This window comes from Sciurus vulgaris (assembly GCF_902686455.1).
Source record: "Sciurus vulgaris genome assembly, chromosome: 12".
Classification (NCBI taxonomy): Eukaryota; Metazoa; Chordata; class Mammalia; order Rodentia; family Sciuridae; genus Sciurus; species Sciurus vulgaris.
Window position 1 is genome coordinate 55,845,615 of NC_136473.1, and position 27,197 is coordinate 55,872,811.

At 40.8% G+C, this 27,197-nt stretch overlaps 1 protein-coding gene across 3 annotated transcripts in view; it reads right to left on the reverse strand.

The window, feature by feature from the left end:
* Positions 1 to 8,813: 8,813 nt before the first annotated feature.
* The window catches only part of SMYD3 (SET and MYND domain containing 3), a 751,918-nt gene continuing 733,534 nt past the window's right edge, over positions 8,814 to 27,197 (reverse strand). For all 3 annotated transcript variants that reach the window (XM_079106633.1, XM_079106634.1, XM_079106635.1), the window contains one exon: positions 8,814 to 9,651. In XM_079106633.1, coding sequence (XP_078962759.1) covers positions 9,550 to 9,651 — 102 coding nt within the window. In that variant the 3' untranslated portion in view covers positions 8,814 to 9,549. The remainder of the gene's footprint in view (positions 9,652 to 27,197) is intronic.

The following is a 27,197-nucleotide window of genomic DNA, read 5'->3' on the forward strand; positions in this document are numbered from 1 at the left end:
TATGTGAAAATTTCATTGGTACAAAGAGCCAAAGAAATGAGTCAGAATGAAGGACAGAGGTAAAGAGGTGGGATGTGAAAAAAGCATGAAACTATACTATATATAAGATCCCATTATGAATTCTAGAAAAGAGAAAATTGAAAAAAATGGAGTAATATTTGAAGAAATATATTTTAAAAATTTTCCAGAATTGATGAAAGATATGAAGTTGAGGTAAAACAGAAAAGGAATAAAAGGCAGAGACAAAAGGAAGGCAGGGAGACTCTGGCCTTGACCTGAAAGCCTCTTCTGCAGTTTCTCTCAGCTTCACTTCCCAAGCCAGTTCTCTCTTCCAGGCCTGTCACTCCCAGATTTCTAGGAAATCTACATATCTCCATTCACAAGCTAACAGTTAATGGGAATGTACCCACTCATGAAAATTGCCCTGTGCCCTGTTATTTAGCTCCCTAATACACATATTTTTAGAACAGGTTGAACAAAGAGAGGTACAAAACCTATAATATAAGGTACTTTCCCAGAAACCTATGATATAGGGTACTTTCCAATGTTATCTATTGATCAGAAAATGGAGATGATGTCAAGCTAAGGATCCTGAGACTTGCCAGACTATCACAAAACATCTTGTAATCACCAGACTGACATCATCTCCACATACCTTCCCATGCACACCCCTCACCAAGTTTCCTTCAAAAGAAGGACCTGAGACCTCAAATGAATGTCTCACTCTCAAGACAGCCCACATTCTCCCTTGAAAGTGCATTTCTTGATTTCTTAAGTTGAATCTCTGTGCCTCACTCAATAGTTGATGCATGCTGAGATTCTTTTCTGTCATATACATCAAGGACACTCTTGTCCTAATCGGAATATCCACTGATACTTTCTTGAGCCACCTCTAGTGACAAAGCTTTAGATTCAAGAAGTAAAACAAATCCAGAGGAGGTTGTGGTATTCCTCCTAACACAACTTTGGAACAAGGAACTAATTTCATAGCAGAAATGCAGCAATAACTCAAGGTCACCGAATTCACGGGTCATGCTGGTATCCCTTCACTCATAAGCAGCTGGCCTGAAGGAGTGGGAGAAGGATAAAACTGAGTTGTCATTAGCTGGGAGACTACCTTCCATGGTCGATTGCTGTCCTACAGGGTTGGCTTAAGCTTGTAATCAGCATCTGATATGTGAAGCTGTTTCTCTTATAGACAGAATACATGTTCTAGAAGGTGAGGAGATAGGGATGCTTCTTGTGATTACAATTAATGATGCATTTGCAGAATTTTTGCTTCATATCCCTGTACCCTTTGTATCTGTTGGCTTAAATATCTTGGTTTATAAGAAAGGAATGATCCCTCCAGGGAATACAACCTTGGCTTCCATTATTACAGAGTTGAAACTGCCCTCTGGCCATTTTAAAACCTCCTAATCAACAGGAAAATAAGAAGATCACTGCTCTGGTGGGGTTGACTGATCTTTCTATCAAATTGCCGCTGTACAATGGAGTAAAAGAAGACCATACCTGAACCCACCGGGCTGTCGAAAGTATATCCCAGTAACTATAATATCTAGTCTAAAGGAAAATAGACTTTTCTGGGTTGCAGCAACCCAGAAAAGTAAGACCACTGAAGTCCCAGACAGTTCAGAAGTAACATTTGAACACTGACTCACTTTACTAGGTCAAAACAAACAAACAAACAAAAACAATCAAGAAAGATGATGGCTAAAGACACGTAGGTCATTGAATGGGTGGAAGATGAAGAATTTTATTATCTCAACTCAACTAATGAAGAGTTGAGAATCAAGGACAGTATGAGGGAGATTGGTGGTGCTTAACCTTACAAGGCGACCATGGTTTACCACGGAGTAGAATGCTGAAGGAATGTTTTTGAAAATGTTATCCAAAGAACACAAAGCAAAATATTAAAGCAAAGTCAACAAGAAGAAGAAAATGACAAAATGGAAGATTAAATATCACAGATAAAGGGGAAAGCTCCCTAAGATATAAAGAGTTAAAGACAAAGAGAGAAAAAACACCAAAGTCTGTGAAAGAAGAATGGACAAAAGAAAGACAGATAAGGTTTATTCACAGAAAGATAGATAAAAGGCTTTTAAGTATTTGAGAAATACCCAACTTTACTAGTAGGAAAAATACAAATTTAAACTATGCTGAGATACCACTGCTCACTTATCATCTCAGCAACAAATTCACAAGCTGGACCACCACCTTGAGGACCAGCCAGAGGGGGAAATGTGCCTTGTTATACAGTGCATTTTGAGATGAATCTGATAAAATGGCATATGCAGTTATCTTTTGTCTTAGTAACTTCACTTCTAGGTAATTATCCTGAAGCTACATCTCTAGCAGTATGAAAAACATTTACCCAAGTTTATTCATCATAGTATTTTTGTAAAGCAAAATATAATGTATATTATGTATTTGTATTGATATTTTTATACTGATATAAATCAATGGCAATGAAACCCTACATTTGAATAAAAATAAACCAAAGCTAATTGACTATCAAATCAAATACATAATCAGAAAAAAGGAATAATTAGTTACTTTTAAATGTAGTATTCTAAGTATGCAACTTCTTGTTTAAGGAAAAAGGATACTGGAAAGGAATATTAAATGTTGCTTCTTAAGTTTGCTACTGGTGGTGGTTGTATTACAGGAATTTCAAAACTATTTTGCATGCAGGACGAGGCACAAATATGGAAGAGGAAGAGGAAGACCATCCCTGGATGCTAGATTTTAATTTGTGGTATCATATCATGATTTTTAAAAGGCCTAGGAAGCAATGGCGATCTAGTCGCAATAAGCAAATTATTACTGAAGACACCGGGGCTCCTTGGAGAATGGCAGGCCACTGGTCTCCGGTAGGAGAGTGCAAGGTGGGCCTGGAACTCCCTGCTGTATCCAAGAGTCAAAAGGTATCTCCAAAATCACAGGCAAACGTGGGACAAAGGACCTTTGCTGCCTTGTGGACCATTTTGTGTTTGCCTACCTGGCTTTGGTCATTTCCCCTCATCACGCCTCACCGCAGAGGCCAGATAGTGCTCATCCCAAACTTACCTTGTCCTTACAGTCAGCAGGATTCTGAGATGACACTTCCTCCCAGGGAAGGGTTCTGCATGGTTTGTTTCACATTTCATGCTACTTGGTTTAAACTGCCCCTTCGCTACCCTGTTCTGTTGGCTATGTTCCTACCTTGGATCCTAATAAAAGCAAGTGCACCAGGTCAGCGCCTCTCTCCCTCCATGTCTCCCTAACTTCCCTGTGTGTGGCCTATAGGCATGCTGTTAGCCCCCAGGATCTGTAAGTACAAAACCTCTATTTCCATCTTGTGTCCCTCCCAATCATTGAAGGAGCATTTGCTATCTTAAAGGTCCTAAATTAAGAATGTGAAGATCCCAATAGGCAAAGGTGAGGTACATCATGAGCATCCCAAAAATAATAATTATAGTTATAGACTGCAACTCATTTGAATAGAAAAAAAAAAAAGAAAATGAAGGGGGCATAGGCTGGACCTTTACAAATGGATAACATTTAGGTATGTGGAGGAGAAATAAAATTGTCAGTAGGAAACAAACAAAAAATGACAGAGAAGGGGGCATAACGCAGGAGGGTCTGGGTAGGGAGGCTAGTCCTGCTGGAGTGCTGGGTTCACATGGAGGTCAGGAAGGGCTCGGGAGTTTGAGGCTATGGAAGCCAGCCTGAAACTTAGATTTCGAGTGGCAATGGAGAGCCACTCTAAGATCTGGACAGAGGTGTTTCAAGAGGAAATGATGAAACCGTGTTTCTGGGAGGTTCCTCTGGCAGTTATGAGGGAGAAGGAGAGGAGGGAGGGTAGAGGAGATCAGTGAGGAATCTTTGCAGAGGCAGAGGAATGAGGGGCTGGGAGCCTGTAAAGGTACTGCGAATGGATAAGAAATAGAAATGGCTGAAGCTTAAAAAACTAGAGCACTTCAGAAGATGAATAGAATGTATTCCCTTGATAAAGGAGGAGAGTCAATGACTGAGTTGCTGTGCTGCAGAGTAGAAGGAAAATGATTGTGTGAACTAGATGTGGAAGGCGGAATGTGTTAGTCAGTGTGTTTGTCCCAATTACTGGGACCAAACACCTGAGGAAAACAACTTAGCAGGAGAGATTTATTTTGGTTCACTTTCAGTCTGTGGTGGACAGACCCCAAGGGAGAAGCATCATGGTGGTGGGGCAGAGGAAAGCTGCTCAGCTCATGGAAATCACAAAGTGAAGAGAGGGAGGAAGGGCTGGGGACCAGGCATACCCTTCCAGGGCACACCCCAGTGACTACGCCTCCAGCTCAGCACCACCTCCTGCACTTACCACCACCTCCCAAATTATTAAGCTCTCAGTGGATTAATCCACTGATGAGGTCAGAGCCCTCGTGATTGAATCACTTCCCGAGTCCCGCATCTGAACACTGTTGCACCGGAGACCAAACCTTCAACACATGAGACTTTGGGGGGATGTTCCAGATCCAAACCAAAACAAAGCATCTGTTTTTCAGTGTAGTTTGGTTGGTTTTGAACATATTGACAGGGAGCCAACAGCATTTGATACTTATAAAGCTCAAAACATTAAGGGCTAAGACCAATTTTGGGGTGTTGCTGAATCTTCTCTTGGATTAGTTTGATCTCTGACAGACCTCAGGGAACTGGAGGGGTCCAGTGTCTCCCTGCAGCTCCCACCAATGATTGCTTGCCCTGAAGATTTCATGGTGCTCCATAGACAATGCCCGGAATCTTCTCTTTGCAGAATCCCAGGGAGCTCCTCTGAGGAAGCATCACATCAACTCCTAGTTGGACCAGAATAGAATTTTCAAGACATAAAACTCAGGGTCAGGCCCGCACGTATGGAATTTCTTTCATCCCTGTAGTGAAGTCTGACTGAGGGGCCCTGTGGTGTGTGGCTGTCTGGCTCCCTCAGGGTCTGTGGCCCTCCTGCCCGCCTGGTCCTCTTGCCTGACTGAGGGAAGCAGGTCCTGAGCTTCCATGGCGAGCAGGCTTCCTGGGCAGCCTTCCTCCCCCGCACTCTTGGCATTCATATGGCATGGCTATAAATTATGCCCAGCGTGTTCATTTTCAGTTTAAATGTGCTCTCATCCCAGAGGAGCGACTAATGGCGTCAAGTTACTGATGTGAAAAAAGCATGCCGCTACAATGACTGTGGATTAATGAAATAGCCGTCGTGGAGGCTCGGGTGGCAATAAATCGTCAGCCACGGGTGACATGGATTTTAAATTATGTTCCCTGTCCCTCTCTCCCTTCTCCAAAATTATTTTGCTGTAAAGTTGTTGGGTAAATGTTTACCTTTACTTAAACGTTGGCTTTGTAATAAAAGTTGATGCAAACTGAGCTCTTTCCTCTTAGAAAACTGCAAACCAGCTGAGAGGGATTTAAAAGTCTATCATTTCTTTCTCTAAGAGGCGTGAAGGCAAATCTCTTAATCCAGGATCATCAGTGACTGATAAATTTCATTCAGAAAACTGGCAAACACACACAGCATTCTATCAGCACACTCTGCCCATTTGGCATGTAAGCTACTACCTTTACCTTCTCTGAGGGCCTGTGATTCCCCCATGAATTCAAAATGAGTCTCCAGCACAATTACCACGCGTGTTTTTTGAAATGTGGCAAGTCTATTTTTCATTTGATAAAGGACCCCAGGGAGTCCACTGATGGGCCATATTGGGAGTCTGAGAATCCCTGGTCCCAAAAGCAAATTGTTCATACGTTTTTCTAGAAAAATGACCTATAGATTTCATCAAATTCACTAACTATTCCGTAACACCTAAAGAGTTCAAGGATCACCATGGTAAATTGTGCAATTTCCTCCCCTGCATGTATCCATGTCTTTGCAGTGGAACTTTGTAGCTTTTCCTACTGAGAACAGGAGTGTTTATCCATTCTTTGATTTTGGGCTGGTCTTGAGGTAGGTTTTGGCCCATGGGATCTTGGTAAATGTGACAGAAGCAGGTTTGAAAAGCATTTGTACATTAGGGTTTTCCTACTTACTCTTCCTGGAACTCTGCTGCCATGTGAACAAGGCTGGGTCACCTGATGAGCTACCTGCCCAGTCACCCCAATGCTCCCAGCTCATCTATCAGCAGCTGCAATGTGAACTTTCCCATGACCAGTCACACCTGGACCAAACCAGAACTGTCTAGCTCAAACAGAATTATGAGATAGATAAACATTGCTTTGAGCTACTAAGTTCTGGGGTAGTTTGTTATGCAGTAAATGCTAAAGGATAAAAGCTCCATACTAGACAGTGTGTTTTCAGGATGGGGGCATGTGTGATTTGGCCCATGTGTTCCCTTTGGCTAAAAACACAGGAACCATTCAATATGAATTTGTTGAATTGGGTGGAACTGGTCTCCCCAAGACTGAAACTAAGCCCCTTTCTCAAGGTCACTGTGTAAATCAAGAGGGATTCCAGAACACCCAACTGTGGGCCTCAGTTTCCTCCCTTATAAATCGGGCTTCAAAATACCAATTTTGTTGTGCTATTGTGGTTATTAAATATGTGGTGTGCTTTAGAGTTGTGCTTGATGGTAGCTGGAGCAGAAGCAAGCTATGAAGAGGCCTTGTTGCTTATCAGCATGCAGAATATCCTGCATGTTTTGATATCTCAGTAGCTGCCAGGCAAGAAGGCCAAGAAGACTCCAGTGTTCAGTTCTCAGCTTTATCTGCTACAAAGTAAGATCAGTTCCTTCAAACTCCAGCAGACATCATGCCATCCTGAGTGTGTGTTCCTGCTGCCACATGGCAGCCACAGGGCCGGAGGACTTTGCCTCTCTCTCATGTGACGGGTGGGGAGGGCACCCAAGTAGGACCAAGGAGCGTGGGTTGCTGCTCTGGATCCTGCCATCACTCTGTCCTGTGCCCTCTCAGGATCCTTTTGGCTGCAGGGCTCCAAGGGCTTCAGCTGCAGGGATCCAAGGGCTTTCGTTGCATGAGTCTCATCTAGGCATGAGGGACTACTGAGCGGTAAAAAGACCATTTTGATGAGGAAAAGAAAAGGTTTTGTTTTGTTTGGTGTTTGTCTAAAGCAGAAAGTGAAAAAGCAGGTCAAAGAATTGGGAAATAGAAAAGAGGAATAAAGAGAGCAAATCTCATTTGAGAGGGGATTCTGAACCTTGCTTACTGTAGGACAATGGGGCTTTGTCCGTACATCAAACCATGGATTTGGGGAATTAACAGAAAAGAAAATTTTAAGGAAAAAGAGGATAACACGCCCAAAGAATTATAAAAAAGCTCATGAGAAAGAGAACAAGAACTGTGAGATATTCGGATGAACTTTTTTTTTTTGTTTTTTTGGCAGTAAGACTTCCTATCTGTCCTAGTAACACCTAAAATGACTTCTTTCTAGGATGGAGGATATTCATCATTGTGTTCAAGTTGTATCTGGAAACAATGTACACAAACATCATTTATTACAAAGAGTAAAAACAACAGTCTCTGAATTCTGCTTCTACACAAAGCAATCTAGAACAAAAAGAGCCAAGTCAGAGGCATCACAATACCTAATTTCAAGACATATTACAGAGGCAGAGTAACCAAAACAGCACAGTGCTAGCATAAAAACAGATATACAAGTGAGTGGGATGGAACAGAGATCCCAGACATAAACCCATAGATGTTCAACCAAATGATTCTCAACAAAGGCGCCAAAAACACACATTGAAGGTGAGGGGAAAACTGGAGGTCTACATGAAGATTGAAACTAGACCCTTATCTCTTATCCTGCATGGAAATCAATTCCAAATAAATCAAAGACCTTAATGTAGGACCTGAAATATATTGGTATTGGCAATGATTCTTATAGACATTGGTATAGTGAGCTTTTGGATATGACCCCAAAAGTATAAGAAAAAAAGCAAAAATAGATAAATGGGATTATATCAAACTAAAAATCATACAGTAAAAGAAATAATCAACTAGAGTGAATAGAAAACCTACAGAATGGGAGAAAATATTTGCCAACTGCTCATCTTACAAAGGGTTAATATCCAGAATATAGAAGAAACTAAAAAAAAGAAAAAAGACTTAAAAGGTGCTGAGGTGGTCGCTCAGTGGTAGAGCACTTGCCTGGTATGTGTGAGGCACTGGGTTCAATTCTCAGCACTGCATATAAATAAATGAATAAAATAAAGGTCCATGAACAACTAAAAAAATTTTTTTAAAAAGACTATTAAAAATGAGTACTATAGTTTAAAAATGGGTAAATAAGATGACCAGAGAATTTTCAAAAGAAGAAATACTTATGGCCAAGAAAGATGGTAAAAAATGTTCAACATCATTAGTCATCAGGGAAATTAAAATTGAAACCACAATAAGATTCCATCTCACCCCCATTAAAATGGCTATTATAAAAACAAAACAAAAAATAAATGTGCTGGCAAGAATGTGAATAAAAAGGAATATTTATACACTGTTAGTGAGAATGTAAATTAGTATAACCACTGTGGAAAACAGTATGGAGGTTCCTTATGAAACTAAAAATACATCTATCATATGACCGAGTTATCCTACTTCTGGGTATATACCCAAAGGAAAATGAAATCAACAAACCAGAACATACCTGCATGCCCATGTTATTGTGATGCTATTCACAAGAGCTAAAATATGGAATCAGCCTTGGGGCCCATCAACAGAAGTACAAATAAAGAAAATGAAATATACATATACAGTGGAGTATTATCCAGTCATAAAGAATGAAATCCTGTCATTTGCAGGAAAATGGATGGAAATGGAGGGCATTATTTTAAGTGGAATAAGTAATACACAGAAAGACAAATATCACACATTTTATTTCATATGTGGAAGTGGAAAAAAAAAAAAAAAAAAGTCAACCAGAATGTAGAATAGTAATTTCTAGAGGCTGGAAACTGGGGGTGAGGGAGAGGATCTAATTTGATTACTGCACAATATATGCATGTATTGAAATATCACACTGAGCCCCATTAATATGGACAATACTGTGAATAGAAAATAACATAAAACAAGGGCTAGGGGTATAATGTTGGCCTAGCACATGCAAGGCTCTGAATTCAATTCCCTCTGCAAAACCGATAAGAAACATAACATAAAGCAATAGCAAAATTCCACCTCTTGCCAAAATGGACAGTAAGTTTGTGCTTGGAAGCAAGTATGAAAATAGTGATATTTTATTCAATCATGTTCACATATGTTGAAAGAGAAAGTTGGAACTTATTCTGTCATGCTTTTAATCAGATTTTCTATCTTGAACATTGAAATCTTAAACATTAAACTCACCAATGAGTAAACAAAGAAAAAAAGTTACCAGACGGCATTTTCAATTAACTTTTTTTGGTATTTATTGTAACCGTGCTTCTCTACAACTAGTTATTCTATGGTTGACAAGTCAAATGTCTGCCTTTATTTACCTACATAAACACAAAACAGCATTTTCAATAGGAAGATTCACACAGAAGACTAAGTACAGATCGTGTGGCCTCAACAAGGCACCTGATAGTTATAAGCCATCTTTCTCTCCTTCGGGCTCCCTTAGGCTGCTCTTATGTTGGCGTCACATTCTTCTAAGAGTAGAATCAAATCTTCAATCAGGCTGTGTTCTCTGCCATGTGTCACTCGCATGATATCAAAAGCCTAAAGAGAAAGGAGAGAGAACAGATGAGACCCCCAAATAGATGAGCCCCTGCGTGCTCCCCTCCTTTCCCCAAGATGCCAGGGTCTGGCAGACCTACAGGTTTCCTCCAGGCTTGAAGCACTGTGGTTCCCTGAGTCAGAATGTAAGTGACAAGGCTGATATCTTAACGTAGAGTTTGGAAACAGACTCACTGCTCAAGTCATGCCAGGGCCCAGGACCTGTTATAGTGCAGAGGTTTAGGTGGCAACTCAGAGGAGTTTAACCGTATACTACTAAAACAATTAAGTCACATGAAAGAAGGAATACCATGCCACCTCCTTAACATATTTTTTCTCTTTTGTATGCTGCATTCAATTCTTATCCATGTGGACTGTGATTATTATCTACATATATTCTTCTGTTCTTTTCATATCATATGAAAAATGACACTGGCATTTCAATGAGCCCTTCCTTCATTTTCCATGTTAGTTCATTACTAAATCTTGTCAATTATATCTCCAAAATATTTCCACACTTGTATTGAGCTTGTGACTACTTCAATAAGAGAATATAGTGGAAGTAAAGCTACTGGCTTAAAAGGCCATAAAGCCTCTGCCTTGTTCACTAGTGTGTTTATTCCTGGAACCATGAGCCTCCATACTGTGAGGAAGCCCAAGCCATGTGGAGAAACCGTGTGTAGGTGGCTCTGGCTGACGGTCCCAGCTGAGCCCATCCCTCAAGTCATCCTAACCAAGGCATGAGATGTGTGCATAAAGAAGCTTGTGGGTAATTCCAGTGCCCAGCCAGAAGTCAGGCTGATGAAGCACCAGACATTGTAGATAAGAAGAATGCCATTCCCACTGTGCTTTGTTCAGATTTATAACCCACGGAATCTGTGAACATAATTTTGTTGTTTTACTCTACTTGAGTTCATTATGGAGCCATAAATAGCCAGAACACCTTCAAAAAATTTTTTGCAATAAATAAGAGATTAAACAGTATCATCTTACATTGCCCAAATGGGAGGTGGGCAGGCTGGGGTTGGGGGAGGGAGGGATACCAGAAGTCATCATATTCTATAGGAATGTGTTCTGGAGGCCTGTACAGACATGACTCTGGTGACTGTTAAACATCCAGCAGAGTACCATGGCACATAGTACCAGGGCTCTCAGCCTTGACTGTGCAGAAGTATCAACAGGCAAATGTCAAAAAAAGACCAGCGCCCAGACCCCATGTGCGATCTACTGTAAAGTGCTCTCTGGGAGCTGGGCCTGGGCTCCAGGAGACTCTAGCATGCCCTATCAGTTGAGAACAATTGAGAAAGTAACTGTCAACAAATAATAGTTACTATTCATTACTCAATGTTAATTTATAGTCAGCCTAATTACAATTTTAATGGTTGTATACAATTAATTCTATCAGGTTTACAGACCATCATTTAATAAACTACTCTCAGAAATTTAGATCACTTCTAATTTTTTATGATATGATGCATATCTTCTAGCCTGACTTTTTTTGTTTGTTCTGCTTTTGCTAAATGTTTGCTTAAGATAAATTCCTAGGAATGAAGTTCTTGGGTATGAACATCTTTAAAAAGTCATTGAGACTTGGACGCTGGAAAACACCCTGCTGGTCTCATAGTCGAGATCCTTTCATTTAGACAAAGGAAGAAAACTGAGGCTGTAAGAAGCAAAGCATTCATGTTGATTGGGGCTCTCAGCCTGTGTTCCTGGTTTCATTGTTTTCCTCCTTAAAAATGTTCCCTTTAGGCTGCGAGAAAGGAAAACAAGCATCTAGTGGGAAGGAGGGGGAGACTACAGGTGGGTGCACAGAAAGGAAAAGAAAACACAAAGGGAAAAAGGGAACAAAGGGGTCTCCCAGCCTGGAAGAGAACTCTGCTTCTGGAATCCAGCTGCATACTGGTAGTCAGGCTCACAGGAGGAGGCTGGGGCTGGACCTTATTACCCCCAGAGGGTCTGCTCTGCAGGTGCACAGTATCGGCAAACAAATCTGGAGGCAGGTGGTAGTTTGGAGTGGGAAGGAGGAGTTGGGAGTTGCCCCCCAAGCTGAGATTGCTCGGGGCAGATTGAAAACAAATGTCTGATGCCTTTCAGGGAGCACATGCCTCATGTTTTATTCTCTATTCCTCCACACTGCCTTGGGTACTCCATGGTTCTGGACATCCTAAGGTCTGAGTGACAGCGATATTGTAGAAGTTTATGGATCAGAGAGCCTTCATGGGAATTCTCCTACTTGAAAGCTTCCTTGGAAGTTCTCTTCCCTTTTACTCAACAGTACCAGATGTGTTTATAATCTGGCAAAGGAAGATGAATGGACCAGAAGCACCACCTGAAGGTGCTTTGCAGAAAGGGACACCTCTCTCCATCTTGAAAAGCCAGGCCTGAGGAAGGGCACACCTCCCTGCTGCCCGCACCAGCGCCCTCTGCTGGCGAGTGCCTGGCCTGTGTTCTTTGGAGACCTTCAACCAGCTGCAGCTTTGCCTCTGGGTTACATTTCTCCATGTTCTCAGCCTGCAGAAGGATCTGTGCTTCTTTATGCTTTGACTCACAGGCTGAACAACAAGGGCTACTCTGGAGTTAAAGTGCCCCAGCTAGGTGGGGACGCTGCCTTAACCCTCTACCTCTCAGGCTGCTTCCTTAGGCAAAGTTGTGGAGATCATCCGGTCCAACACCCCAAGTTACCAAAGGAACTGCTCCCGAGATTGCCTGAACTGAGACATCTCAGGACCATCCAGCTCTCAGGACTCATTCTAGCATCCATTCCACAACCACACTGTGTGACCTCCACTGTGAACAATCTGCAGTGACCAAGGGAAGGAACCCTGGGACTTCTGCACTTGACTTCTGTGAGAAGCCACAGGGGTCTTCTTAGTCAAAATGCTGCTGGCCATGCTCTGTGCTCTCTTACTTGGTGGTGGCTGTAAAACTAGAAGTGGAGGTATGACAGGGACAGTCCCTGAGCATGCTGAGTAGGAGAGAGATGCTCAGGTTTGAGGATTTTGTCTACCAGGTGGCTAGAAGCAGGAGGAAATGGGTGTAAGGGCAGAGGACTGAAGAGGCTGAAAAATAATCTACATCATTTGCCTAGAAAATAAAACTAAATGTAGATATGATGGATAAATAGTGTTTTTTTCTCTGAGTTATGGGCAGAAGAAGAAAAGGAATTCAGTAATGTGCAACTAGGTCTGTGACTCTCATGTGTGTGTGTATGAATGATGTGACTCTCTGGGTGGACAGGAGGCTACAACTCAGACCTGGCCATGGAGGAGGACATCTGGTCCTTATCCTGGACAGTGCCTGCCATTGAACGGGGAAAGGCAGCTCTGTGTGAAACAATAAGAAAGCCCCAAGTGGCCTTGTGCACAGCTCTTCAGCCCGGCCAGAAAATGAGAAGTGCTTCCTCTCACCCCACCAAAAACATTACAGTTCAATAAATCTGACAAACCAGAGCAGCTGTTTCCAGTAGCTCTGTCTCCTTTCTCTCAGCCTCCCAAATGCCAAACATGCACATGTCAGAGAGGACAATTTTGGTTTAATTTCCTGCAGCAACATATAAAACAGATTAAGGAAATATAAAATTGCAACGTGCATGTGTTGGGAAAAACTTATCTCTTTCCATTAAATTTTATTTTTTAATGGTAGCATTTAAAAAGAGCCTGCACATAATCTTTCACAGAGGACTCATCTGAAGCCTCTGAGGGGGGAGTTGCTGCACCCATGTACAGATTCTAAATGTCACAGGAGAAATGGCAGCATAGATTGTCTGCCATGTGACAGGCACATGCTTCACTAAGGAATAAAGAATGGGTCCCTAGAACTGATTTCAATCTCATCACATCTTTATTTTTTTTTTAAGTAATTTTAGAATTGTGACCATATATTAAGTAAAATGAATTAAATTGAATTATGATTTAAAGTTAGAAACAATATAGCTTTCATATTAATTTTTAATACAAAGATATTAAGCTTATCAAGGATCTCATATACTTTCTACCATGAGCCTGAGGAATCTAATAAATGACTTCCCCAAGTATGATTTAAATATGGATATAAAATCAGAAGGAAAAGAAATGTATGCATGACAAGAATCTCCTATATCGGATCACAACAGGGAAACATGGAAGCAAGTTTTTTATCGTGCCCATCTCAGGATGAAAGAAGCACCTGGGGTATGGGAAGGTGGCCTGGGGCATTCAACGTAGGCAATGTAAGTAACGAAAGCTGCATGGGTTAAGCAGCTCCAGAGCCATAAAAAGTTCTTTACAATGGCAGCAGAAAACCCTACAAATTTTGGTGACCCATCTGAGCTGAGCAGCACTCCCGCTGACCCCACTCCACTCCAAACCTTGAATAACTAACTCTCCAAGTAGAGAGTCCACTGGAGGGACTGATCCTCCCGGGAGGCAGAATTTCCTTGAAGAAAACATCTGCCCATTGTTTCACTCAGTATTATCTGAGGAGCTATGACGATGAAGACTTGGCCCCTGTTTTGGAAGAAGCTCTGTCACTGTCAAGAGAAACAGAATGTGACTCCCAGATCATCACAGTGAGACATCAGGTGGTAAATGAAGATGCAAAGTGCTGGAGCCCAGAGGAGGGAGGGTCTAGGACCACCTAGGGAAACCTCAAGAAGGGTTACAAATGTGGAAAGCTCAGGTCTCTGCCTCCCAGTGGCTAGAACTATTACACAAAAAGAGTTAATGTTGTGTCATTATGTTTGATGAATGAATCAATTCAATGATTTGATTAATATTTATTAAGTACCTAAGAAGCCCTAAAGAAGTCCTACCTCCTTTCTGAGACTCAGTTTCCTCAACTGAATGAGGAGATTGAACAAGATAAATTTGAAGGGCAATGAAATGTAAATAAATAGGTGATTGAAAGTAAGTCTAACAGAGTAGAGAAAGGAGAAGCAGGGAGAGAAGAGAGGGGGATCAATAACTGAAATCAAATTCCATGCATGTATAATTTTGTCAGGATGAATTCAACTACTATGTTTAACTAGAAAACGCTAAGAAAAAATTTTAATGTTCAAATATCCCACAGAAATTCATGAATAGGAAAATAGAAAGAAAAAAAGCAAAGAGCAGAAAAGAAAAAGTAAAATGGCAGAATCTATCTGGTCCTGGGGCTTTTCTCTTCTGGAAGGCTTTTGATTGCTTTTTCAATTTCACTACTTGAAATTGGTCTGTTTAGGTCTTCTTCATTAATTTGGGCAGGTCATGTATATTTAGAAATTCGTGAATGTCTTCTAGATTTTCCAGTTTATTGGAGTATAAATTTTCAAAATAGGTTCTGATGATTCTCTGGATTTCAAAAGGGTCTGTGGTGATATCTCCTTTTTCATCTCTTAATTTTATTGATTTGGTTCTTCTCTTTCCCTCTTTTGGTTAGTTTGGCTAAGGGCTTATCAATCATTTTTATCTTTCTGAAGAAACAACTTAGTTGCATTCATTCTGTGTATTGTTTTAATTCTCAATTTCATTCATTTTGGCTCCAATCTTAATTATTTCCTGTCCTCTACTGATTTTGAAATTAGGTTGTTTTTCTTTTTATAAGGTCTTCAGGTGGAGTGTAGCATATTTATTTGAGACCTATTTTTTTTAAATATAGATACTCAGTGCTATATATTTTCCTTTTAGAACTTCTTTCATATGTCCCAGAGATTTTGATAAATTTTATCTCTATTCTCCTTCATTTCTAAGAATTTCTTTATTTGTACTCTCATTTCTTCTTTGATCAATTCTTCATTTAAGAGGGTACTGTCAATCTCCCTATGCTTATGTGGTGTCTACAGTTTTTCTTGCTATTGTTTTCTAGTTTCATTCATTATGATCTGATAGGATGCATGAGATTATACTGATTTTTTTTTTTGTATTTGCTAAGATTTATTATGTGACCTAGAATTTGGTCTATTTTGTAAAAATTCCACTAGCTGCTGAGAAGAAGGTAAATTCAGTTGTATTGGGGTGAAGTATCCTACAAAAGTCTGTTAGGTCCATTTGATTTATAATATTATTTAGATTGGAAATACTTTTATTGATTTATGTTTCAATGACCTGTCTGTTGGTGATAAGGGTGTGTTGAAATCACCCAGTATTACTGTGTTGGGGTCTATCTGAGATTTATTATCATGCAGTATATATTTTTTTATTGTAATTGGGTACACTGACATTTGCAACACAAATATTTACTATCGTTATATGTTATTGTTGGATTGTTCCCTTTATCAGGATATAGTGACCTTGTTTGTCTCTTCTGATTAGTTTTTGCCTGAAATCTGCTTTACCATATATAAGAATAGCTATCCCACTTGTTTTTGGAGTCTGTTTGCACAGAATATGTTTTTCCATTCTTTTACCTTCGGCCTGTGGGTATCCTTGCCTATAAGATGAGTATCTTGTAAAGAGCATACAGTTGGATCTTGTTTTTTGATCCATCTGCTAATCTATGTCTTTTTTTTTTTATGGTGAATTTTCTTTTTTTTTATTGTAAACGAATGGGATACATGTTGTTTCTCTGTTTGTACATGGCGTAAAGCCATACCATTTGTGTAATCATGAATTTACATAGAGTAATGTTGTTTGATTCATTCTGTTATTTTTTCCCTTCCCCCCACCCCACCCACTCCTCTTTACCCTCTATACAGTACTTCCTTCCTCCATACTTGCCCCCCTCCCTAACCCTAAATCTAACCCTTACACTAACCCTTCCCTCCCCCCCATTATGTGTCATCCTCCACTTATTAGCGATATCATTCGTCCTTTGGTTTTTTGAGATTGGCTTATCTCACTTAGCATGATATTCTCTAATTTCATCCATTTGCCTGCAAATGCCATAATTTTATCATTCTTTATGGCTGAGTAATATTCCATCGTATATATATACCACAGTTTCTTTATCCACTCATCAATTGAAGGGCATCTAGGTTGGTTCCACAGTCTGGCTATTGTGAATTGAGCAGCTATGAACATTGATGTGGCTGTATCTCTGAAGTATGCTGATTTTAAGTCCTTTGGGTATAGGCCAAGGAGTGGGATAGCTGGGTCAGATGGAGGGTCCATTCCAAGTTTTCTAAGAAATCTCCACACTGCTTTCCAGAGTGGCTGCACTAATTTGCAGCCCCACCAGCAATGTATGAGTGTACCTTTCTCCCCACATCCTCGCCAACACCTGTTGTTGCTCGTATTCTTGATAATTGCCATTCTAATTGGGGTGAGATGGAATCTTAGGGTGGTTTTGATTTGCATTTCTCTTATTACTAGAGATGTTGAACATTTTTCCATATGTTTGTTGATTGCTTGTAGATCTTCTTCTGTGAAGTGTCTATTCATTTCCTTAGCCCATTTGTCGACTGGATTATTTAAATTCTTAGAGTAGAGTTTTTTGAGTTCTTTATAGATTCTGGAGATTAGTGCTCTAACTGAAGTATGATTGGCAAAGATATTCTCCCACTCTGTAGGCTCTTTCTTCGCATTGCTGATAGTTTCCTTTGCTGAGAGAAAGCTTTTTAGTTTGAATCTATCCCAGTTATTGATTCTTGCTTTTATTTCTTGTGCTATGGAAGTCCTGTTAAGGAAGTCTGATCCTAGACCAACAAGGTGAAGATTTGGACCTACTTTTTCTTCTATAATCTGCAGGGTCTCTGGTCTGATTCCGAGGTCCTTAATCCATTTTGAGTTTAGTTTCGTGCATGGTGAGAGATATGGGTTTAGTTTCATTCTGTTACATATGGATTTCCAATTCTCCCAGCACCATTTGTTGAAGAGGCTATCTTTTCTCCATTGCATATTTTTGGCACCTTTGTCTAGTATGAGAAAATTGTATTTATTTGGGTTTGTGTCCGTGTCCTCTATTCTATACCATTGATCTACCTTTCTATTTTGGTACCAATACCATGGCCGTTTTTGTTACTATTGCTTTGTAGTAGAGTTGAAGATCTGGTATTGCAATACCCCCTGTTTCACTCTTCCTGCTAAGGATTGCTTTAGCTATTCTGGGTTTCTTATTCTTCCAGATGAATTTCATAATTGCTTGCTCTATTTCTGTAAGGTACGTCATTGGGATTTTAATTGGAATTACAGTGAATTTGTATAGCACTTTAGGTAGTATGGCCATTTTGACAATATTAATTCTTCCTATCCAAGAACATGGAAGATCTTTCCATCTTCTAAGGTGTTCTTTAATTTCTTTCTTTAGTGTTGTATAGTTCTCATTGTAGAGGTCTTTCACCTCTTTTGTGAGATTGATTCCCAAGTATTTTATTTTTTTCGAGGCTATTGTGAATGGGGTAGTTTTCCTAATTTCTCTTTCTGAAGATTCATCACTTATGTATAATAATGCGTTGGATTTATGGACATTGATCTTGTAACCTGCTACTTTACTGAATTCACTTATGAGTTCTAAGAGTTTTCTGGTGGAATTTCCAGGTTCCTCTAAATATATAATCATGTCATCAGCGAACAGGGATAGTTTGAGTTCTTCTTTTCCAATTCGTATCCCTTTAATTTCTTTGGTTTGTCTAATTGCTCTGGCCAGAGTCTCAAGAACGATGTTGAATAGAAGTGGTGAAAGAGGGCATCCCTGCCTTGTTCCAGTTTTTAGGGGGAATGCTTTCAGTTTTTCACCATTTAGAATGATATTAGCCATGGGCTTAGCATAAATGGCCTTTACAATGTTAAGGAATGTTCCCACTATCCCTATTTTTTCTAGTGTTTTTGAGCATGAAGGGGTGCTGTATTTTATCAAATGCTTTTTCTGCATCTATTGAAATAATCATGTGATTCTTGACTTTAAGTCTATTAATATGGTGAATTACATTTATTGATTTCCAGATGTTGAACCAACCTTGCATCCCTGGGATGAAACCCACTTGATCATGGTGCACTATCTTTTTAATATGTTTTTGTATGCGATTTGCTAAAATTTTGTTGAGAATTTTTGCGTCGATGTTCATTAAGGATATTGGTCTGAAATTTTCTTTCCTTGATGAGTCTCTGTCTGGTTTACGTATCAGTGTGATATTGGCTTCATAGAATGAGTTTGGGAGGGTTCCCTCCTCTTTTATTTTATGGAATACTTTGAGAAGTATTGGAATGAGCTCTTCTTTAAAGGTTTTGTAGAACTCGGCTGAGAACACATCTGGTCCCGGACTTTTCTTTGTTGGTAGGCTTTTGATGACTTCTTCTATTTCAGTACTTGAAATTGGTCTATTTAAATTGTTTATGTCCTCCTCGTTCAGTTTAGGCAATTCATATGTCTCTAGAAACATGTTGATGTCTTCAAAATTTTCTATTTTGTTGGAGTATAGATTTTCAAAATATCTTCTAATTATGTTTTGTATTTCAATCCTGTCTGTTGTGATATTTCCTTGTTCATTCCGAATTTTAGTGATTTGGGTTTTCTCTCGTCTTCTCTTTGTTAGTGTGGCTAAAGGTTTATCAATTTTGTTTATTTTTTCGAAGAACCAACTAATTATTTTGTCAATTTTTTGTATTGTTTCTTTTGTTTCAATTTCATTGATTTCAGCTCTGAGTTTAACTATTTCCTGTCTTCTACTACTTTTGGTGCTGTTCTGTTCTTCTTTTTCTAGGGCTTTGAGCTGTAGTGTTAGGTCATTTATTTGTTGAGTTTTACTTCTTTTATTAAATGCGCTCCATGAAATAAATTTCCCTGTAAGTACTGCTTTCATAGTGTCCCAGAGATTTTGATATGATGTTTCTTTGTTCTCATTTACCTCTAAGAATTTTTTAATTTCCTTCCTAATATCTTCTGTTATCCATTCATCATATAATAGCATATTGTTTAATCTCCAGATGTTGGAATAGTTTCTGTGTTTTACTCTTTCATTTAATTCTAACTTCAATCCATTATGATCTGATAGAATACATGCTAGTGTCTCCATCTTCTTGTATTTGCTAACATTAGCTTTGTGGCATAATATATGGTCTATTTTCGAGAAGGATCCATGTGCTGCTGAGAAGAAAGTGTATTCGTTCTTGGTTGGATGGTATATTCTATAAATGTCCGTTAAGTCTAAATTATTGATTGTGTTATTGAGATCTATGGTTTCTTTGTTCAATTTTTGTCTGGAAGATCTGTCCAGTGGTGAGAGAGGCATGTTAAAATCACCTAGTATTATTGTGTTATGGTCTATTTGGTTTCTGAAATTGAGAAGGATTTGTTTGACATACATGGATGAGCCACTGTTTGGGGAATAGATATTTATGATTGTTATATCTTGCTGATTTATGCTTCCCTTAAGCAGTATGAAATGACCTTCTTTATCCCTTCTGACTAACTTTGGCTTGAAGTCCACATTATCAGAAATGAGGATGGAAACTCCAGCTTTTTTGCTGAGTCCATGTGCATGGTATGTTTTTCCCCATCCTTTCACCTTTAGTCTATGGGTATCTTTTTCTATGAGGTGAGTCTCTTGCAGGCAACATATTGTTGGATCTTTCTTTTTAATCCAATCTGCCAGTCTATGTCTTTTGATTAATGAATTCAGGCCATTAACATTCAGGGTTATTACAGAGATATGATTTGGTTTCCCGGTCATTTGGTTCATTTTTTAAATTTAATTTATTTATTTGTTTGACACAACTTGTTTCCTCCTTTATTTGACAATTCCTTTAGGATAATTCCTCCCTTTGCTGATTTGCTTCTTTGTTTTTCATGTCTTCCTCATGGAATATTTTGTTGAGAATGTTCTGTAATGCTGGCTTTCTTTTTGTAAATTCTTTTAGCTTTTGTTTATCATGAAAGGATTTTATTTTATCGTCAAATTTGAAGGTAAGTTTTGCTGGGTATAAGATTCTTGGTTGGCATCCATTTTCTTTCAGGGCTTGAAAAATGTTGTTCCAGGCCATTCTAGCTTTTAGGACCTGGATTGAAAAATCTCCTGATATCCGTATTGGTTTCCCCCTGAATGTAATTTGGTTCTTTTCTCTCACAGCCTTTAAAATTCTGTCTTTATTCTGTATGTTAGGTATTTTCATTATAATGTGCCTTGGTGTGGGTCTGTTGTAATTTTGTGTATTTGGAGTCCTGTAAGCCTCTTGAACTTGATTTTCCATTTCATTCTTCAGATTTGGGAAATTTTCTGATATTATTTCATTGAATAGGTTGTTCATTCCTTTGGCTTGTTTCTCTAGGCCTTCCTCAATCCCAATAATTCTTAAATTTGGCCTTTTCATGATATCCCATAGTTCTTGTACATTCTGTTCATGATTTCTTACCATCTTCTCTGTTTGTTCAACTTTGTTTTCAAGGTTAAATATTTTGTCTTCAATGTCTGAGGTTCTGTCTTCCAGGTGTTCTATCCTATTGGATATGCTTTCTATGGAGTTCTTAATTTGGTTTATTGTTTCCTTCATGTCAAGGATTTCTGTTTGGTTTTTTTTCAATATCTCTAACTCTTTATTGAAATGATCTTTTGCTTCCTGTATTTGCTCTTTTAATTGTCGATTGGTGCGATCATTCAATGCTTGCATTTGCTCTTTCATCTCATCATTCAGTGCGTGCATTTGCTCTTTCATCTCATCGTTTGCTTCTCTGATCATTTTAATTATGTACATTCTGAACTCCTTTTCTGTCATTTCTTCTACCATGCTGTCATTGGGTTTTATTGATGTAACATCTAGATTTGTTTGCAGCATTTTCTTTCCTTGTTTTCTCATATTGTTCAGGTATCAGTGGACCGCTGAGATATTGCAGATTTCCTCTATTGACTTACAATGTCCCAGAAGATTTCTATATATATCCTCCCTTAGCCTTCAGTAGGCTGAAGTCTTGGAGGAAGTTGATAATGCGGTGCTCCACAAGGAAGCTGCCTCTCTAGGAGTGGTGGCCTTCAGGTGGGGTATCATCCCTGCTAGTGGGCAGAGGTGCCTCCACTTGTTGACCAATGGTCATCCAAAGGGGACCTAGGCTGCGGGCTGAGGCAAGGCCTGTTTGGGCCTGAGTCTCTGGTTTTACCGTCCTTGTGGGGAAACCTCACCTGGCAGGGAAGACTCACCCGGTGGGGAGGTCTGGCTGGTCAGTTCCCTCCTAGAGGTTCCCCTCAATTTACAGCTACCGCCTGGGCTGGGCTGCCTTCCTCTGCAAAGTTCCCAGGGGCCCGGCCCTACCTCCTGGGCCTGGGAGCCTCACCCTTCGCAGATGAATCTCCTTAGGCTTCCCCTCCTCAGAGAATTTGCCCGCAGGCCTGGAACCTTCGCTCTGCCCTAAGCCAGTCTCTGTGCAGCAATTCCACCAAGAAGCCTCCTAGATCCTGGGACCCTGCTCTGCACCTAATCGCCTGGCTATGCGGCCCCTCTTCTGAGCAGCCACCTGGGGTCCCGTACAATCGCTCTGAGTCCCAGAGACCCGCCACACGCCTCTTCCTCCAGACAGCCGCCCAGTATTCCGGTGCGGTCACTAGGAGTCCAAGAAACTCATTGCGTGCCTCCTCCTCCCACCGACCACCCGTAGCCCTGGGCAATCAGTCACTCCGAGTCCAAGTGACCCTCCCCGTTCCTCCTCCTTCTCCAGATAACCCCCGGGTGTTCAGGAGCGGTTGCTCTGAGTGGCTCTGAATCACGTGACCCGCTGCATGGGTCCCATGGGCAACCGCCCGGAGCTCTGGTGTGGCCACTCAAGACCAAGCGACCCACCACGCTTCTCCTCCAGGCAGCCCCCCTGTGTTCAGGAGCTGTCACTTTAAGTCCAAACAACTCACCACTCGCCTTCTCCTCTGAGCAGCCGCCTGGAGCTCTAATGCAGTCACTGCGAGTCCAAACGACCCGCCGCGCTTCTCCTCCTCCTCCTCCTAGTCCTCCGGGTAGGCCCCGGTGTTCAGAAGTGGTCTGATTCCAAACAGCTCGCCACATAGCCCCTCCTCTGGCAACCGCCTGTAGCTCTGGTGCAGTCACTCCAAATCCAAGCGGCCGCGCTCCTCCTCTTCCTCCTCCTACTCCTCTGGGCTGGTCCCGGTGTTCAGAAGTGGTCTGAGTCCAAACAGCTCGCCACGCAGCCCCTCCTCTGGCAACCGCCTGTAGCTCTGGTGCAGTCACTCCGAATCCAAGCGGCCACGCTCCTCCTCCTCCTCAGGGCAGGCCCCAGTGTTCTGAGTCCACACAGCTCTCCTCGCCACTCCTCCCCTGGGCAGCCGCCAGCCCAGTGGTTGCTCCGAGTCCCAGCGCTGTGCCGAGCGGCCTCCTTTTCGGCGCTCCCAGTTGTCCGAGTTCACTGCTCCAGCGGGAGAAGGGGTGTCTCGCTGGCAGCTCTACTTCACAAAGTTTCCTGCGTTCCGGGACCACCGTCCCATCCGGGATGCCTTCCCAACGGGTGAGAGTCACCCGGCTGCTTTGAGTTGGTCCCAAGTGTCTCAATATCTCCTCTTTTGAATCCTGAGTCCTGGAGCAACATGAAATGCAGCCACCCTCTAGGCCGCCATCTTGAAACCTCTCCAATCTATGTCTTTTGATTGGGGAGTTGAAACCTTTAACATTCGGTGTTAGTATGGGTATGTTTTGGTGGTTTCCTGCCATTTTGATTTTCTTGTTGTGTAGATGTCTTGTTTACCTGAAACCATTTGTTGAAGAAATTGTACTTCCCCATTAAATGGTCTTGGCAACCTTGTTGAAAATCATTTTTTTTTTCATATATGTGTTTATTTCTGGGCTTTCTATTGTATTCTATAGACTGATGTGTCAGGACATTGTTTTAATAACTGTAGTTTTGTAGCAAAATTTGAAATCAAGACTTGTGAGTCTTCCATCTTTTTCCCTTTTTAAGTCTACTTTTGGTTATATGGGGGTCCCCTGAATAGTTACTGTATCCTGGAAGCCTAACATGTGATTCTTTTCCTCTTACTTAATTGATTGCAGCTCGGTTGTCCCAAACTCTTTAGAATGTAAGCCCCATGCTATTGGTGACCATCTTGCCACCCCAAAGAGAATAAAGCCAACACAGATGACAGCTAAGTAGAGATGGAGAGAGCTGAAGACCAGATAATGTACCTGGTTCTAACCATGCCTTGAGCTGATGTAACTCTGGATATTTCCTTTACATGGGTCTAGACTTTCCCTTTGTTTTTCCCTTATGAAAGTTCAAATTGTATTTTTATCACCTGCAGCCATAAGTGGTTCAACTAATCCATGCCTTAAAGTGCATATCATTTTTTTTTAAATGTGATATCAAATTAAGGAATTGGAAGCACCAATTAAAAAAAAAAATAAACAGAAGGAAGACCAGTAGAGTAGAGGAAGGGGAACAGGGGGAGGGAAGAGGGGGTAGAAAGAGGATGTAATGGGAGCAAATTATACTCCACACATGTGATGATGTCAAAATTAAGTGAACCCCACCATTTATGTATAACTATAATGTAGTAATAAAAAAATTTAAAGAGAAGAAAAAGAGATGGAAAAATAGAACTGCATGCTTTATGTTATTGTTAATGGCTAGAAATAGCCATTGTTAGTGGCTAGAAATAAAGGTTCAGGCTGGAGTAGAGGTCAGTGTAGTTGTGCTTTAAACTCTCCCCAGTTATTAGGAGTAGCTGATAACTGCATCAACAAAAGGAGAAACCAATGAGTCTTGTAGTCTGCATTTCTTCTACTGACCCATGAAAAACTAAATAGATTCTCAAAATGAAATGTGAATAAGAGTCAGGTACAGTAGCACACGCCTGTAATCCCAGTGATGAGGCTGAGATCTGAGACCAACCTCAGCAATAAGCAAGACCCTTTCTCAAAGTAAAAAGGGCTGGGATGTAACTTGGTGGTTAAGCAACACTGGGTTCAATTCCCAGTACCTAAAACAAGAAAAATGAAGAAAGAAATAAAAAAAACTGAGAAGGGGAAAAAGTGTAGTGTATGAAATTTGAAATTTTAAAAAACAGTTACTGAGGAAAAAGAAGTCTAATCTTACAACCTGACTTCATGGAAAAGAAACAGTCTCATTGATAAGACAGTCCAGATGGGGTCTGTTGTCCTTGAGGTTCAAGAAGTCAAGTTAGCAGCAAATAAAATCCTTCCAAGAAATATATGGGAAGAAATGAAAACAGATTAGAGATAAGAGAAAGCAGGAGGGACTCCAGGCCTGTCCTGTGGTGCAATCACAAGAATTTCAGCTGAGTCCAGTGGAGATAAAAGGCTAAACCAAATCAGAGCTGGCTAAGTGGATTCCTTTCCTGGGGAAGCTGGCCCTAATTGAATCTATAACAGATTTCTGTTTCTGAAGCTTCTCTCATTTCTGTTCCATACTCAGGCTCTGAAAAACTCATTCAAGTTATTTTGTTTCATTCTTCCAGGATTCTAAGACAAGAAAGAATACCCAGGGGTACCCATCGAGAGAGCAGAACAGTTTCAAAAGGCAAAGAATATAGCTTCCCCTTCCCTTCTCCAGGTTGCCTGAGTCCTGAGAAGACTCAAGACTGAGGCTTTCTGCAGGGAAGAACTGTATCTGGTTTCACAGGTCATATGAGCTCTCCTACTGATGGGCATGCTCAGGTCACTCCTCTGCTAGCAAATGCTCAGCAAAAGATTAGTATGCCACAGACAGCTAAAAAAACAGTGCCAGGGTGGGGCTTTTAAAGTCCTCTATCCATTAAGAAAACCACCCATTCAAGCATGATTGAATAGAACTTGTGTTTGGGGCATGTGTGACTGTGTTTGCCTGGTGGCACCAGGAGATAAAAAAGGGTCCCTTGAGGAATTTCCCCTCGTATTACAGAAATAACACAGCTTGGTGAGCTGCTGAGGAGCCGCCATGTAAGCACAACTGTTCAAGAGTAGAGCCATAACCATGAACTACAAACACAAGTTATACTAAAGGAACCAGCTGGGGGAGAGCAATCAGAACGAGTTTCTGCGGCAATAATAATTCTTCGTAGTCTCCAAATGCTTGAGATTGACAAGCATAGTCTCACACATTGCCTCATTTACTTCTCAAAATAACTCTGTAGGATAATATTAATTTTTTAAAAATAGATTTTTAAAATACTTTTAGTTGTAGATGGACACAGTACCTTTATTTTATTTATTTAGTCGTATGTGGTGCTGAGGATTGAACCCAGTGCCTCACGTGTGCTAGGCACCCAGAGAGTATTAATTTTAAAACTAAAATTCTATTCAGAGAGATTATTAAGTATCTTACTTCAAGTCACAAAACTGGTAAATGGTGAGACTTGGGACCTGAATCTACTGACTTTAAATGTGGGCACTCTTTTTCTTACGCCACACTGCCAGGGGTACACATTTGCTCTTTGGTTGATAATCAGAACTGGGCAAGAGGCTCAGAGATTTGTCTGGAGTCAAATAGGAAGTTCCAGGTTCAGGTTCAATTTAAGCACAGGCCTCATGACAGAAAATCGAGAATGTCTCATTAGCAGTTCTTAGGGTCCATGCCTGAACTTATCTTTGGTTTGAGGAGTAGGAGATGACTACCAGGGGAAGCTTCTTGGTGAGGTGAGGGAACCTCACAAGAAGGGCATGAGGATGACAAGGACAGACCTGGGTGTAAGGGGTGAAGGGCAACAAGGAGGCCATCAGCAGGGCCAGTGCTGGTCCACACTATTGGCCCAGGCCACGTCACCCCATAGACCTGCACTGAGAAGCCTGCTGGGCTTTTTCGTCTGTCTTTGCAGCTGAGGGTATCAGATCCCTCCCTCAGGAGTTCTGCATGGGATGGCAAGGACTCAAGCTTCACATGAAGAACACCAGAGATCCAAATATTCTCTGATTCCTCTCCCACATTTTCCTCTGAGTTGGCATCAGGAATTTGACTAGACTTGAAGGGATTTTTGTGTATCAAGTATAACTAGCCAGCCGCATCTATTTAACTGGAAGTCTAGAGGAAAAGAACGGAGTCTTGGATTGTAGCCTGGGTTTAATGACTTGTTCACATGCCTGTCTCCTCCATTAAATTGTAAGGACAATACTGGGTCTTATTCAGAGAAATAGAAGCATTTTATCAACACATGTTGAATTAAACTGAATAAACTAGACCTGGCTCTGAATATTGTGATTTAGACAAGCTCTTGCATGTCTCCAGGCTGTCATGCCTTCACATTTCAAATGAGATTGAAAATGCCTGGCCTGCTGACCTCATATGGTTGTGGTCTGTCATGAGGCCCAAGTAAGACCACGTACGAGTGGTACTAATCATTTCCAGTCCCATGTAAACATAAAGGATTATTACCATGATCACTTTTAAAACACCCATTTGCATGGACCCTAGGTTGAGTATATCATGTATTTGGGAAATTTCCAGAGTTATTTTTCTGCTGAAACTTTCACACAGCAGATCCTCAATAAGAATTTTCTGCCTAGCTGATTTGACTGGTTAGGAAGCACTTGCCAAACCAGAAATGGAAAGTTCTCCTGAGACTACAAGAGTCTGCTAAGTGTTCTTCCACCAATCTAGGAAAACCCGTCATATAAAGTAAAAAGAACATGATGAGCTGAGTGCCTTCAAGAAATCCTCGTGTTGTTCCTGTTGACTATGGGCTGATTTCAGTAGAAATCAGGAACAGACAACATGGCTAGTACTCAACAAAAATT